Source organism: Pezoporus wallicus, unplaced genomic scaffold (genome assembly GCF_028554395.1).
Source record: "Pezoporus wallicus isolate ANWC-B61680 ecotype Strahan unplaced genomic scaffold, APGP_CSIRO_Pwel_v1 contig_10553, whole genome shotgun sequence".
NCBI lineage: Eukaryota > Metazoa > Chordata > Aves > Psittaciformes > Psittacidae > Pezoporus > Pezoporus wallicus.
Window position 1 is genome coordinate 1 of NW_026643034.1, and position 13,892 is coordinate 13,892.

The window sequence follows — 13,892 nt, forward strand, 5'->3', positions numbered from 1 at the left end:
GTGGGATATGGGTTATGGGGTATGGGGTATGGGGTATGGGATAGGGGGTATAGGGTATGGGATATGGGGTATGGGGTATGGGGTGTGGGATATGGGGTATGGGGTATGGGAAATGTGATATTGGTTATGGGATATGGGGTATGGGGTGTGGGATATGGGTTGCAGGGTATGGGGTATGGGGTACAGGATATGGGGTATGGGATATGGGGTATGGGGTATGGGATATGGGATATGGGGTATGGGATATGGGGTATGGGATACGGAGTATGGGACATGGGATATGGGGTATGGGGTACTGGGTATGGGGTATGGGATATGGGGTATGGGGTATGGGATATGGAGTATGGGACATGGGATATGGGGTATGGGGTATTGGGTATGGGATATGGGATATGGGGTATGGGGTATGGGATATGGGATATGGGGTGTGGGGTTTTGGGGTATGGGGTATGGGATATGGATATACGGAGTATGGGACATGGGATACGGGGTGTGGGGTATGGGATATGGGGTATGGGGTGTGGGGTATGGGATATGGGATATGGGATATGGGATATTGGTTATGGGTCAGGCTGAACACAGGGGTTTGGGGCAGCCTCCTCAACGGACAGTGCCCCATGGGGTTGGAGGCGGAGGAGCTCTTTGCTCCCCTCCATCCCATCCCCATGGCGTGGGCCCGTGCCCGCAGCTCTCGTACGGCTCCAGCTCCCCGGCGCTGTCCAATCGGCAGCGCTTCCCCACCTTCTTCCGCACCCACCCCTCGGCCACGCTGCACAACCCCACCCGCGTGCAGCTCTTCAAGAAGTGGGGCTGGACCAAGATCGCCACCATCCAGCAGACCACGGAGGTCTTCACCTCGGTACGGGGAGGGGGGCACCCATTGAGCGACCAATGGGCGCCCAATGAGCGCCCAATGAGAGCTCAGTGAGTGCCCAAAGAGCACCCAATGAGTGCCCAATGAGCGCCCAATGAGAGCCCAATGAGAGCTCAATGAGCGCCCAAAGAGCACCCAATGAGTGCCCAATGAGCACCCAATGAGAGCCCAATGAGCGCCCAAAGAGCACCCAATGAGAGCTCAATGAGCGGCCAAAGAGCACCCAATGAGAGCTCAATGAGCAGCCAAAGAGCACCCAATGAGAGCCCAATGAGCACCCAATGAGAGCCCAATGAGCGCCCAAAGAGCACCCAATGAGTGCCCAATGAGCGCCCAAAGAGCACCCAATGAGAGCTCAATGAGCGGCCAAAGAGCACCCAATGAGAGCCCAATGAGCGCCCAAAGAGCACCCAATGAGTGCCCAAAGTGCGCCCAATGAGCACACAATGAGCACCCAAAGAGTGCCCAAAGAGCGCCCAATGAGCACACAATGAGTGCCCAATGAGCACCCAAAGAGTGCCCAAAGTGTGCCCAATGAGCACACAATGAGCACCCAAAGAGTGCCCAAAGAGCGCCCAATGAGCACACAATGAGTGCCCAATGGGCACCCAAAGAGCACCCAATGAGTGCCCAATGAGCACCCAAAGAGTGCTCAAAGTGCACCCAATGAGCACACAATGAGCGCCCAATGAGCGCCCAATGAGCACCCAAAGAGTGCCCAAAGTGCGCCCAATGAGCACACAATGAGCACCCAAAGAGTGCCCAAAGAGCGCCCAATGAGCACACAATGAGTGCCCAAAGAGTGCCCAATGAGCACCCAAAGACCACCCAATGATTGAATTAATGCCACCCAAAGATCTCCCAATGAGCACCCAATGAGCACCCAATGAGCGCCCAATGAGCACCCAATGAGCGTCAATGGGCACTAACGAGCACCCCCTCCCACCTCCCGTTCACTTTGTTGCCTTCTCTCTTTGGTGCCACCCTGCTTCTCCTGCCTTGGTCCCACCACCAGACCCTGGATGACCTGGACCAGCGGGTGAAGGAGGCCGGGTTGGAGATCACCTTCAGGCAGCCCGACCCGCGTGCGCCGGTGCGCAACCTCAAGGTGAGGCCGGGTCCATGGCCCCTGTGTGCTCCCCATGGACCTGCAACCGTTGGGGGTGATGGATGGGTGATGGATGGGTGTTGATGGGTGATGGATGGGTGATGGATGGATGATGGATGGGTGATGGATGGGTGGATGGATGATGGATGGATGATGGTTGGATGGATGATGGATGGATGGATGGATGGATGGATGATGGATGATGGATGGATGATGGATGGATGGATGGATGGATGATGGATGATAGATGGATGATGGATGGATGGATGATGGATGATGGATGGATGGATGGATGATGGATGGATGATGGATGATGGATGATGATGGATGATGATGGATGATGATGGATGATGATGGATGATGGATGGATGATGGATGGATGATGGATGATGGATGATGGATGATGATGGATGATGGATGGATGATGGATGATGGATGGATGGATGGATGGATGATGGATGGATGATGGATGGATGATGGATGGATGATGGATGATGGATGGATGATGGATGATGGATGGATAATGATGGATGATGATGGATAATGGATGATGGATGGATGATGATGGATGATGGATAATGGATGATGGATGGATGATGATGGATGATGGATGATGATGATGGATGATGGATGGATAATGATGGATAATGGATGGATAATGATGGATGATGGATGAATGATGGATGGATGATGGATGGATGGATGATGGATGATGATGGATGGATGATGATGGATGATGATGGATGGATCTATGGATGGATGCTGGATGCTGGAGCCCCCGCAGGTCTACAAGGAGAAGCTCTATGGCAAGAAGTACGTCTGGTTCCTCATTGGTTGGTACGCGGACAACTGGTTCCGCATCAAGGACCCGGCCATCAACTGCACTGAGGCTGAGATGGCCGAAGCCGTTGAAGGCCACGTCACCACCGAGATCGTGATGCTCAACCCCGAGAACACCCGCAGCATCTCCAACATGGTACAAGGCCATCCTGGAGCCAGCTGGGAGCTCCAGCCCAGCCCATCCAGCCCATCCCAAGCCAACCCATCCCATCCCACCCCATCCAGCCCATCCCAAGCCAACCCATCCCACCCCATCCCATCCCTCCCATCCCATGCCACCCCATCACATCCCATCCACCCCACCCCATCCAGCCCATCCCATTCAACATATCCCATCCCATCCATCCCACCCCATCCCATCCCATCCCATCTCATCCAATCCATCCCATCCAACCCATCCCACCCCAACCAATCCCATCCACACCATCCCATCCTACCCAACCCATCCCAACCCATCCATCCCATCCCATCCTACCCAACCCAACCCATCCCAATGCAATCCAACCCCATCCCATCCATCCCATCCTACTCAACCCATCCCATCCACCCCATCCCATCCACCCCATCCCATCCAACCCATCCCACCCCAACCAATCCCATCCACACCATCCCATCCTACCCAACCCATCCCAACCCCTCCCATCCATCCCATCCTACCCATCCCAATGCAATCCAACCCCATCCCATCCATCCCATCCTACTCAACCCATCCCATCCAGCCCATCCCATCCCATCCACCCCATCCCATCCACCCCATCCCATCCAACCCATCCCATCCCAACCAATCCCATCCACACCATCCCATCCCATCCACCCCTCCCATCCATCCCATCCTACCCACCCATCCCAACCCCTCCCATCCATCCCATCCTACCCATCCCAATGCAATCCATCCATCCCATCCCATCCAACCCACCCCATCCCAAGCCATCCCACCCCATCCCATCCATCCCATCCTACCCAACCCAACCCATCCCAACGCAATCCAACCCAACCCATCCCACCCCACCCCATCCATCCCATCCTACCCAACCCAGCTCATCGAGCAGCTCCAAGGTGGGTGAAGGGCCTTGGGGTAAGCTCAAAGGTCCATGGTAGGGTTGGGTCATGTTGGGTGTCAGCAATGGGGTGGGTGATGGGGACCGTGGGTGGCATCAAAGGGGAGGAGCAAAGGTGGCCGTCGCCTCCTTGGGCACCTCTTCTGGCAAGGCTTGGTCTCCTTCACCATGAAGAAGTGGTCCTTGATGGAGCCATCATCATCATCATGGGTGATCTCCATAGGGAACCCAATGGTGGCCCTGTCCTCAATCAGGGTCCTTCTTGGGATGGCCCCTATGGAGCTCATCATCATCATCATCATCATCATCATCATCATTGGGTGCTCTCCATGGTGGCCCCATGTCCAATCAGGGGTCCCTCAATGGAGCTCATCATCATCATCATCATCATTGGGTGCCCACAATGTGCCCCATGTCAATCAGGGTCCTTCTTGATGGCCCTATGGAGCTCATCATCATCATCATTAAGTGCTCTCCATGGGGAACCCAATGGTTGCCCCATGTCCTCAATCAGGGTCCTTCTTGATGGCCCTATGGAGCTCATCATCATCATCATCATCATTGGGTGCCCTCCATAGGTCTCCATAGGGGAGCCCAGTGGTGGCCCCATGTCCTCCACCAACGTCCTTCTCGAAGATGCTGGGTCTGGGGCTCCATCTGAGCACGAAGAACCCCTCCCTATGGGGCGCGATGGGTGATTCCAACCTGCCCCACATCTTCTCCCCCCATAGGAGGTGTCTACAAGAAGATCGGTTACTACGACAGCACCAAGGACAACCTCTCCTGGTACAACAACGACAAGTGGATTGGTGAGTGGGGCCACCAAGGGGGTGTCCCCACATCCCTTCTGTGGGGCTGGGGAGGGTGGGGGAGAAGACCCTATGGTCCCTTCATGGTGCTATGGGGTCTACAGGTGGTTCCCCACCAGCCGACTACACCAAGGTCATCACCACCTTCCGCTTCCTGTCCCAGAAGCTCTTCATCTCCGTCTCCGTGTTGGCTTCCTTGGGCATCCTCTTGGCCATCATCTGCTTGGCCTTCAACATCTACAACGGGCACGTCAGGTCGGTGCTTGGCGTTGGGGGACAGTCAGGGCCTATGGGACCTTTTGGGGGCCACCAAGGCTGTCGATGGCCCTATAGGACCTTCAGGTCACATTAGGGCTGTAGATGGCCCTATAGGACCTCAAGGTGCCACCAAGGCTGTCGATGGCCCTATAGGACCCTCAAGGTGCCACCAAGGCTGTCGATGGCCCTATAGGACCTTCAGGTGCCACCAAGGCTGTCGATGGCCCTATAGGACTTCAGGTGCCATCAAGGCTGTCGATGGCCCTATAGGACCTCCAGGTGCAACCAAGGCTGTCGATGGCCCTATAGGACCTCAAGCTGTAGATGGCCCTATAGCACCTCAAGCTGTAGGTGGCCCTATAGCACCTCAAGCTGTAGGTGGCCCTATAGCACCTCAAGCTGTCGATGGCCCTATAGCACCTCAAGCTGTCGATGGCCCTATAGCACCTCAAGCTGTAGGTGGCCCTATAGTACCTCAAGCTGTAGGTGGCCCTATAGCACCTCAAGCTGTAGGTGGCCCTATAGCACCTCAAGCTATCGATGGCCCTATAGGGGCCTATAGGTGCCACGGGGGCTCTCCTGCAGGTACATCCAGAACTCCCAGCCCTACCTGAACAACATGACCGCCGTGGGGTGCACCTTGGCCTTGGCCGCCGTCTACCCCCTTGGCCTCGATGACTACCACATTGGACCCGGCCTGTTCCCCTTCGTGTGCCAGGTACAGGGGGGCATTGGGGGTGCTCGATGGGACACCCCCAATGGGGGTCAATGGTGGGGATGGGGGCAAGAGGAGGAGCATTGGGGGTGCTCGATGGGGACACCTCAATGGGGTCAATGGGGGGGATGGGGGCAAGAGGAGGAGCATTGGGGGTGCTCGATGGGGACACCCCAATGGGGTCAATGGTGGGGGGATGGGGGCAAGAGGAGGAGCATTGGGGGTGCTCGATGGAGACACCCCAATGGGGGTCAATGGTGGGGATGGGGAGGTCCAACCAAGCGTACCCCATCTCTGCCCCCTCTTTCTATAGGCCCGCCTGTGGCTCCTGGGCCTTGGCCAGCCTAGCCTATGGGAGCATGTTCACCAAGATCTGGTGGGTCCACACGGTCTTCACCAAGAAGGACGAGAAGAAGGAGAAGAGGAAGGTGAGGAGAAGAAGGGGATGGGCTCAAGAGGGAGCCCAATGGGGGTCCTTGATGAGGTGATGGTGATGGTGGTGTTCTCCCCCTCCTCCCCCGTGACCTTGGAGCCATGGAAGCTCCTGCCACCGTGGGGCTGCTGGTGGGGCTGGACGTGGTCACACCTTGGTCATCTGGCAGGTAAGTGGACCCATTGCATCGCCTGCATTGAGGTGGGGGCATGGGTATGGTGTTGGGCATGGTGAAGGTGTTGGGGTCACGGTCAAGGTGTTGGGGTCACAGTCAAGGTGTTGGGACATGGGCATGGTGTTGGGCATGGTCAAGGTCTTGGGGTCACAGTCAAGGTGTTGGCACATGGTCAAGAGTGTTGGGCATGGTCAAGATGTTGGGGTCACAGTCAAGGTGTTGGGCATGGTCAAGGTGTTGGGGCATGTGCATGGTGTTGGGCATGGACAGGGTGTTGGGCATGGTCAAGGTCTTGGGCATGGTCAGGTGTTGGGCATAGTTAAGGTGTTGGGGCATGGTCAAGGTGTTGGGCATGGTCAGGTGTTGGGGCATGGTCAAGGTGTTGGGCATGGTCAGGTGTTGGGCATGGTCAAGGTCTTGGGCATGGTCAGGTGTTGGGCATAGTTAAGGAGATGGGGCATGGTCATGGTGTTGCGCATGGTCAGGTGTTGGGGCATGGTCAAGGTGTTGGGCATGGTCAGGTGGGGGGCATGGTCAGGTGTTGGGCATGGTCAGGTGTTGGGCATGGTCAAGGTCTTGGGGTCACGGTCAAGGTGTTGGGCATGGTCAGGTGTTGGGGCATGGTCAGGTGTTGGGGCATGGTCAAGGTGTTGGGGCATGGGCATGGTGTTGGGGTCATGGTCAAGGTCTTGGGGTCATGGTCAAGGTGTTTGGCATAGTCAAGGTGTTGGGGCATGGTCAAGGTGTTGGGGCATGGTCAAGGTGTTTGGGGCATGGTCAAGGTGTTGGGGTCACAGTCAAGGGTGTGGGGCATGGTCAAGGTGTTGGGCATGGTCAAGGCCTTGGGGTCACAGTCAAGGTGTTGGGGCATGGGCAAGGTGTTGTGGGGCCATTCAATGTCTAGGGAGGTCCTCAAGGTGTTGAGGTGCTGCTTGGGGGACAACCCCAACCCCAACCCCACCCCTTTTGTCCCCCATATCCCCATAGGGATTCACCAAGGAGGAACCCAAGACGGACACGGACGTCTCCATCCTGCCCAACTGGAGCACTGCAGCTCCCCCAAGATGAACACTTGGCTTGGTGGGCATCAAGGAGGGCTCCATGGCTGGGGGGGCGGGGGTCCCCATTGGGTCGATGGGCTGCGGGAGAACCATGGGAAGCCATTGGATGGTCCTTGTTTGACCCATTCCTCCATCCCAAAGGACTTTCATGGCTTCAAGGGCTTGCTCCTGCTCTTGGGCATCTCTTGGCCTATGAAACCAAGAGCGTGTCCACCGAGAAGATCAACGACCACCGAGCGGTGGGGATGAATACTATAAATGTGGCGGTGAGTTCTCCATCACCCTGCTCGGCTCTTCACCCCACAGGCCCGCTGGCGGCCATTGGTGGCCATTGGTGGCTATTGGTGGCCATCGGTGGCCATTGGTGGCCATTGGTGACCATTGATGGCCATTTGGACAATTGGGACCATTGGTGGCCATTGGGACCATTGGTGACCATTGGTGACCATTGGCAGCCATTGATGACCATTGGTGGCCATTGGGACCATTGGTGATCATTGGTGACCATTGGCGATCATTGGTGACCATTGGCAGCCATTGATGACTATTGGTGGCCATTGGTGGCCATTGGGACCATTGGTGACCATTGGTGACCATTGGCAGCCATTGATGACCATTGGTGGCCATTGGTGGCCATTGGGACCATTGGTGATCATTGGTGACCATTGGCGATCATTGGTGACCATTGGCAGCCATTGATGACTATTGGTGGCCATTGGTGGCCATTGGGACCATTGGCAACCATTGTTGACCACTGGTGACCATTGACTACCATTGGTGACCATTGGTGGCCATTGGCGTCCATTGGCCACCATTGGCTGCTATTGGCTACCATTGGCTACCATTGGTGGCCATTGGGACCATTGGCACCATTGGCACCCATTGTTGACCATTGGTGACCATTGGCTACCATTGGTGACCATTGGTGGCATTGGGACCATTGGCAACCATTGTTGACCACTGGTGACCACTGACTACCCTTGGTGACCATTGGTGGCCATTGCGACCACTGATGACCATTGGTGGCTATTGGCGTCCATTGGCTACCATTGGTGGCTGCTATTGGCTACCATTGGTGGCCATTGTGGCCATTGGTGACCGCTGGTGGCCATTAGTGACCCCATCTCCTTCCACCCCCTAGGTCCTCTGCCTCATCACAGCGCCCGTCACCATGATCCTGAGCAGCCAACAGGATGCGGCCTTCGCCTTCGCCTCATTGGCTGTTGTCTTCTCCTCCTACATCACCTTGGTGGTCCTCTTCGTGCCCAAGGTGATGGTGGGGACGAGGGATGGGGGGTCCAAGGGTTCCTAATGGGGCTGGGGAGGACCCAGCATCCCAATGGGTGGAGGTGAGTACCCAACATTCCATAGGCCCATTGGGTGACCATAGGTCCATTGGGTGGCCATAGGCCCATTGAGTGACCATAGGTCCATTGGGTGGCCAAAGGTCCATGGGCAGCCATAGGCTCATTGGGTGTCCATAGGGGCATTGGTGTGTCCATTGGGTGCCATAGGCCCATTGGGTGCCATAGGCCCATTGGGTGACCATAGGTCCATTGGGTGGCCATAGGTCCATTGGGCGGCCATAGGCCCATTGGGTGGCCATAGGCCCGTTGGGTGCCCATAGGCCCATTGGGTGCCCATAGCCCCATTGGGTACCCGTAGCCCCATTGGCTGACCCATAGCCCCATTGGGTGCCCATAGCCCCATTGGCTGACCCATAGCCCCATTGGGTGCCCGTAGCCCCATTGGGTGCCTGTAGCCCCATTGGGTGCCGGTAGCCCCATTGGGTGCCGGTAGCCCCATTGGGTGCCCAATAGCCCCATTGGGTGCCTGTAGCCCCATTGGGTGCCCCATAGCCCCATTGAGTGTCCGTAGCCCCGTTGGGTGCCAGTAGCCCCATTGGGTGCCCCATAGCACCATTGAGTGTCCATAGCCCCATTGGGTGCCCAATAGCCCCATTGGGTGCCGGTAGCCCCATTGGGTGCCCAATAGCCCCATTGGGTGCCTGTAGCCCCATCGGGTGCCCCATAGCCCCATGGCTGAGGGCGGCGGTTGCAGATGCGGCGCCTCATCACCCGCGGCGAGTGGCAGTCGGAGCAGCAGGACACCATGAAGACCGGCTCGTCCACCAACAACAACGAGGAGGAGAAATCCCGGCTCCTGGAGAAGGAGAACCGGGAGCTGGAGAAGATCATTGCGGAGGTTGGGGGGCCGGGGGGGGACAACCGGATGGGGGGGTGGAGGGGGAGGCAGGAGGGGTGGAGCTGGAAGGGTGGAGATGGAAGGGTGGAGATGGAAGCTGTGGAGATTGTAGAGGAAGGGTGGTGGAAGGGGTGTAGATGGAAGGGTGTAGAGAGGGTGTGGAAGGGTGTAGATTGGAGGGTGTAGATTGGAGGGTGTAGATTGAAGGGTGGGATAGGAAGAGGGTGTAGATGGAAGAGGTGTAGAGGGTGTAGATGAAGAGGGTGTAAGATTGGAGGGTGGAGAGGGTGTAGATGGAAGGGGTGTAGATTGGAGGGTGTAGATGGAAGGGTGTAGATGGAAGGGTGTAGATGGAAGGGTGTATGGAAGGGTGTAGATTAGATTGAGGGTGTAGATTGAAGGGTGTAGAGATTGGAGGGTGGCTTGAGGGTGTAGAAGGGTGTTGGAGGGTGTAGATTGGGTGTAGATTGAGGGTGTAGATTGGAGGGTGTAGAATGGAAAGGGTGTAGGAAGGGTGTAGATGGAAGGGTGTAGATTGGAGGGTGTAGATTGAAGGGTGTAGATTGGAGGGTGTAGATTGGAGGGTGAAGCTTGAAGGGTGGAGGTTGAAGGTTGTAGATTGAAGGGTGTAGATGGAAGAGGGTGTAGATTGAGGGTGTAGATTGGAGGGTGTAGATGGAAGGTTGTAGATGGAAGGGTGTAGGAAGGGTGTAGATTGGAGGGTGTAGATTGGAGGGTGTAGATGGAAGGGTGTAGGAAGGGTGTAGATGGAAGGGTGTAGATTGGAGGGTGTAGATTGAAGGGTGTAGATTGAAGGGTGTAGATTGAAGGGTGTAGATGGAAGGGTGTAGATTGAAGGGTGTAGATTGGAGGGTGTAGATTGAAGGGTGTAGATTGAAGGGTGTAGATTGGAGGGTGTAGATTGGGGGCTTGGGGGCTGTAACTTGGGGGGGCTTTAACTTGGGGGGCTGTAACTTGGGGGGGCTTGGGGGGGCTTTACTTGGGGGCTGTACCCCGGTGATCCCCCCTCCCCTCCCCATTGATCCCCACTTCCCCCCCCCACCCCCCCAGAAACAGGAGCGCGTCTCCGAGCTCCGGCAGCAGCTCCAGGCCCGGCAGCAGCTCCGTTCCCGGCGCCGCTCCTCGTCCTCCGCCACCGGCACCACCGGCGGCACCACCACCGACCCCCACCCGCAGGGGGCGCCCACCCCCCCGGGGGGTCCCTTCTACCCCCAGAGCCTGCCCCTCGTCCGCTGCCTCGTGGCCGAGCAGGCCGACAAGATGGGCAGGGGCAACTGCGACGGGAGCCGCGTGCATCTGCTCTATAAGTGACCCCCCCCCCCCCCCCTTCCATGGGGCAATTAACGTGGGGCAATTAGCATGGGGGTAATTAACATGGGGGTCATTCATAGGGGGGTGATTGAAATGGGGGGTGTTGAAAAGGGGGGTAATTGCAATGGGAGGGGAGGAAATAGGGGGTCTATCGGCTCTATACGTGACCCCTCCATGGGGCAATTAACGTGGGGCAATTAGCATGGGGGGTAATTAACATGGGGGTCATTCATAGGGGGGTGATTGAAATGGGGGGTGTTGAAAATGGGGGGTAATTGCAATGGGAGGGGAGGAAATAGGGGGTCTATCGGCTCTATAAGTGACCCCTCCATGGGGCAATTAATGTGGGGCAATTAGCATGGGGGGTAATTAAGGTGGGGGTAATTAACATAGGGGTCATTGTAATGTGGGGGGATTAAATTGGGGGGTGTTAAGGGGGTAATTGCAATGGGAGGGGAGGAAATAGGGGGTCTATCGGCTCTATAAGTGACCCCTCCATGGGGCAATTATATGTGGGGCAATTAGCATGGGGGGTAATTAAGGTGGGGGTAATTAACATAGGGGTCATTGTAATGGGGGGGGATTAAATTGGGGGGTAATTGCAGTAAGAGGGGGTAAATATGGGGTCTATCGGCTCTATAAGTGACCCCTCCATGGGAGGCAATTAACGTGGGGCAATTAGCATGGGGGGTAATTAATATGGGGTAATTAACATGGGGGTCATTAATAGGGGTGATTGAAATGGGGGGTGTTGAAAAGGGGGGTAATTGCAAAGGGAGGGGGGAAATAGGGGGTCTATCGGCTCTATAAGTGACCCCTCCATGGGGCAATTAATGTGGGGCAATTAGCATGGGGGGGTAATTAACGTGGGCTCACTAATATGGGTGTGATTAAAAGGGGGGTAATTACAATGGGAGTTTTCTGTCGAGTAAGGATCCCTCGGGGTACTACATTTGGGGTAATTAGCATGGGGTAATTAATATGGGGGTACTAGCATGGGGGTAATTGCAATGGGGAAGGGGTAATTACAATGGGAATGGGTAATTACAATGGGAAGGGGTAATTACTATGGGGAAGGGGGGAGTTACAATGGGAAGGGGGATAATTACCATGGGGAATGCGGTAATTACAATGGGGAGAAGTAATTACAATGGAAGGGGTACTACTATGGGAAAGGGGGTAATTACAATGGGAATGGGGGTAATTACAATGGGAATGTAATGCCAATGGGAAGGGGGTAATTCCAACGGGGAAGGGGGGCAATTACAATGGGAAAGGGGCACCACAACGGGAAGGGGTAACTGCAATGGGAATAATTACAATGGGAGTAACTGCCAATAGAACGGGGAAGGGGGTAATTACAATGGGAAAGGGGTAATTACAATGGGAATGGGGTAATTACAATCGGGATGGGGTAATTACAATGGGAAGGGGGGGCAATTACTATGGGGAAGGGGGTAATTACAATGGGAAGGGGGAAATTACAATGGGGATGGGGTAATTACAACGGGAAGGGGGTAATTACAATGGGATGGGGTAATTACAATGGGAATGGGGTAACTGCTATGGGAAGGGGGTAATAAGAATGGGAAGGGGGTAATTATAGGGGGAAGGGGGTAATTATAGGGGTTGGACCCTCTTGCCCTGGGTCTGGGTCTCTTGGCCTATCACGTGGCTCCGGGTGTCACCCGCCTCCGCCTGTTGTCGCAGGGGTCCCCTATGGTCAATCCAACCCCTACAGCCCTCTCCTACGGTTGCCCCATTGCCCCTATGGTCAACCCAAGCCCCTACAGTCGTCCCCTATGGTGGATCCTTGTCCCCTACAAGTCAACCCCTATGGTCGACCCACTGCCCCTACAGTCGCCCCATCTCCCTACAGCCGTTCCCTGTGGTGGTCCCATTGCCCCTATGGTCAACCCATTGCCCCTACAGTCATCCCAGCCCCCTACGGCCATCCCCTATGGTGGACCCATTGCGCCTACAACCGACCCATATCCCCTATAGCTGTCCCCTATGGTCAACCCCTCCCCATGGTCATCCCCATGGCGGACCCATGTACCCTACAGTCATCCCCTATGGCCAACCCATTGCCTACAGTTGACCCCTACCCCCTATAGCTGTCCCCTACAGTCAACCCATCCCTCTATGGTCATCCCCTATGGTGGACCCATACCTTGTCCTCTCCCCCTACAACCAGCTCCACCTGTAGCCCCCCCATTGTACCGGTGTGGTTGTGGTGTCCCCTCCTCGTAGCGCCATGTCCGACTGGTAGCGCACAACCTGCCTGTACAACCAAGCCCTATCGCCCGGGTTGTCGCGAGCGGCTGTTTGGGGGCGGTGGTTGGTACAACCGGGGTTGGGGGGGAGGGTGTTAATGCTTTATAGTCCGGCGGTAGGTCACAACCGGAAGTGTGGGGGTGGTTTGGATCCTGGACGCGCCGACTGTTGTAGCCAGGGTCTGGTTCCTCTTGTACAGTCGCACTTGGGTGGACAACCGGACCCTTGCTTCTTCGCCTGTGTCTTGTGTGGTGTTTCAATGGGGTGGGGGTACAATGGGACACGGGGGGGTGTTGTGTTGGGGGTATCCATGGGCCTGGCCAGAGGTGGCTGTGGTGTGGGGTGGGGGGATTGGGGCCCAAAAGGGTCCTGGGTTTGGGTCATTCCTGAATCCAGTTGTTCCCGCTCTGGTTGTTCTGAGTCCTTCAGTCCTGGATCAAGCCAATCCCGATTCAGAATTGTTCCTGGATCTGATTGTCCCCAGGTCCAATTGTTCCTGGGTCCAAGTGTTCCTCGATCTGATTGTTCCTGCATCCAATTGCTCCTGGATACAATTGTTCCCAGGTCTGGTTGTACCTGGATCCGATTGTTCCTGGGTCCAACTGTTCCTGGGTCCGATTGTTCCTGGGTCCGATTGTTCCTGGATCTGACTGTTCCTGGGGCCAGTTGCTCCTGTATCCAACTGTCCGGGTCTGATTGTTCCTGGATCTGACTGTTCCTGGATCTGACTGTTCCTGGATCCAACTG

At 56.0% G+C, this 13,892-nt stretch overlaps 1 protein-coding gene across 1 annotated transcript; it reads left to right on the forward strand.

The window, feature by feature from the left end:
* Positions 1–688: 688 nt before the first annotated feature.
* On the forward strand, positions 689–10,868 carry LOC130592293 (gamma-aminobutyric acid type B receptor subunit 1-like; the record flags this gene model as incomplete). Its single annotated transcript, XM_057396523.1, is given in 18 exon segments — positions 689–859; positions 1,890–1,982; positions 2,767–2,976; positions 3,860–3,878; positions 4,612–4,689; positions 4,794–4,944; positions 5,533–5,665; positions 5,976–6,001; positions 6,003–6,095; positions 6,182–6,204; positions 6,207–6,264; positions 6,541–6,571; positions 7,258–7,306; positions 7,309–7,350; positions 7,473–7,597; positions 8,473–8,601; positions 9,393–9,536; positions 10,608–10,868. Coding segments are annotated over 18 exon segments (1,836 nt in total), but the record flags the coding sequence as incomplete, so codon positions are not given.
* Between the last annotated feature and the right edge of the window lie 3,024 nt (positions 10,869–13,892).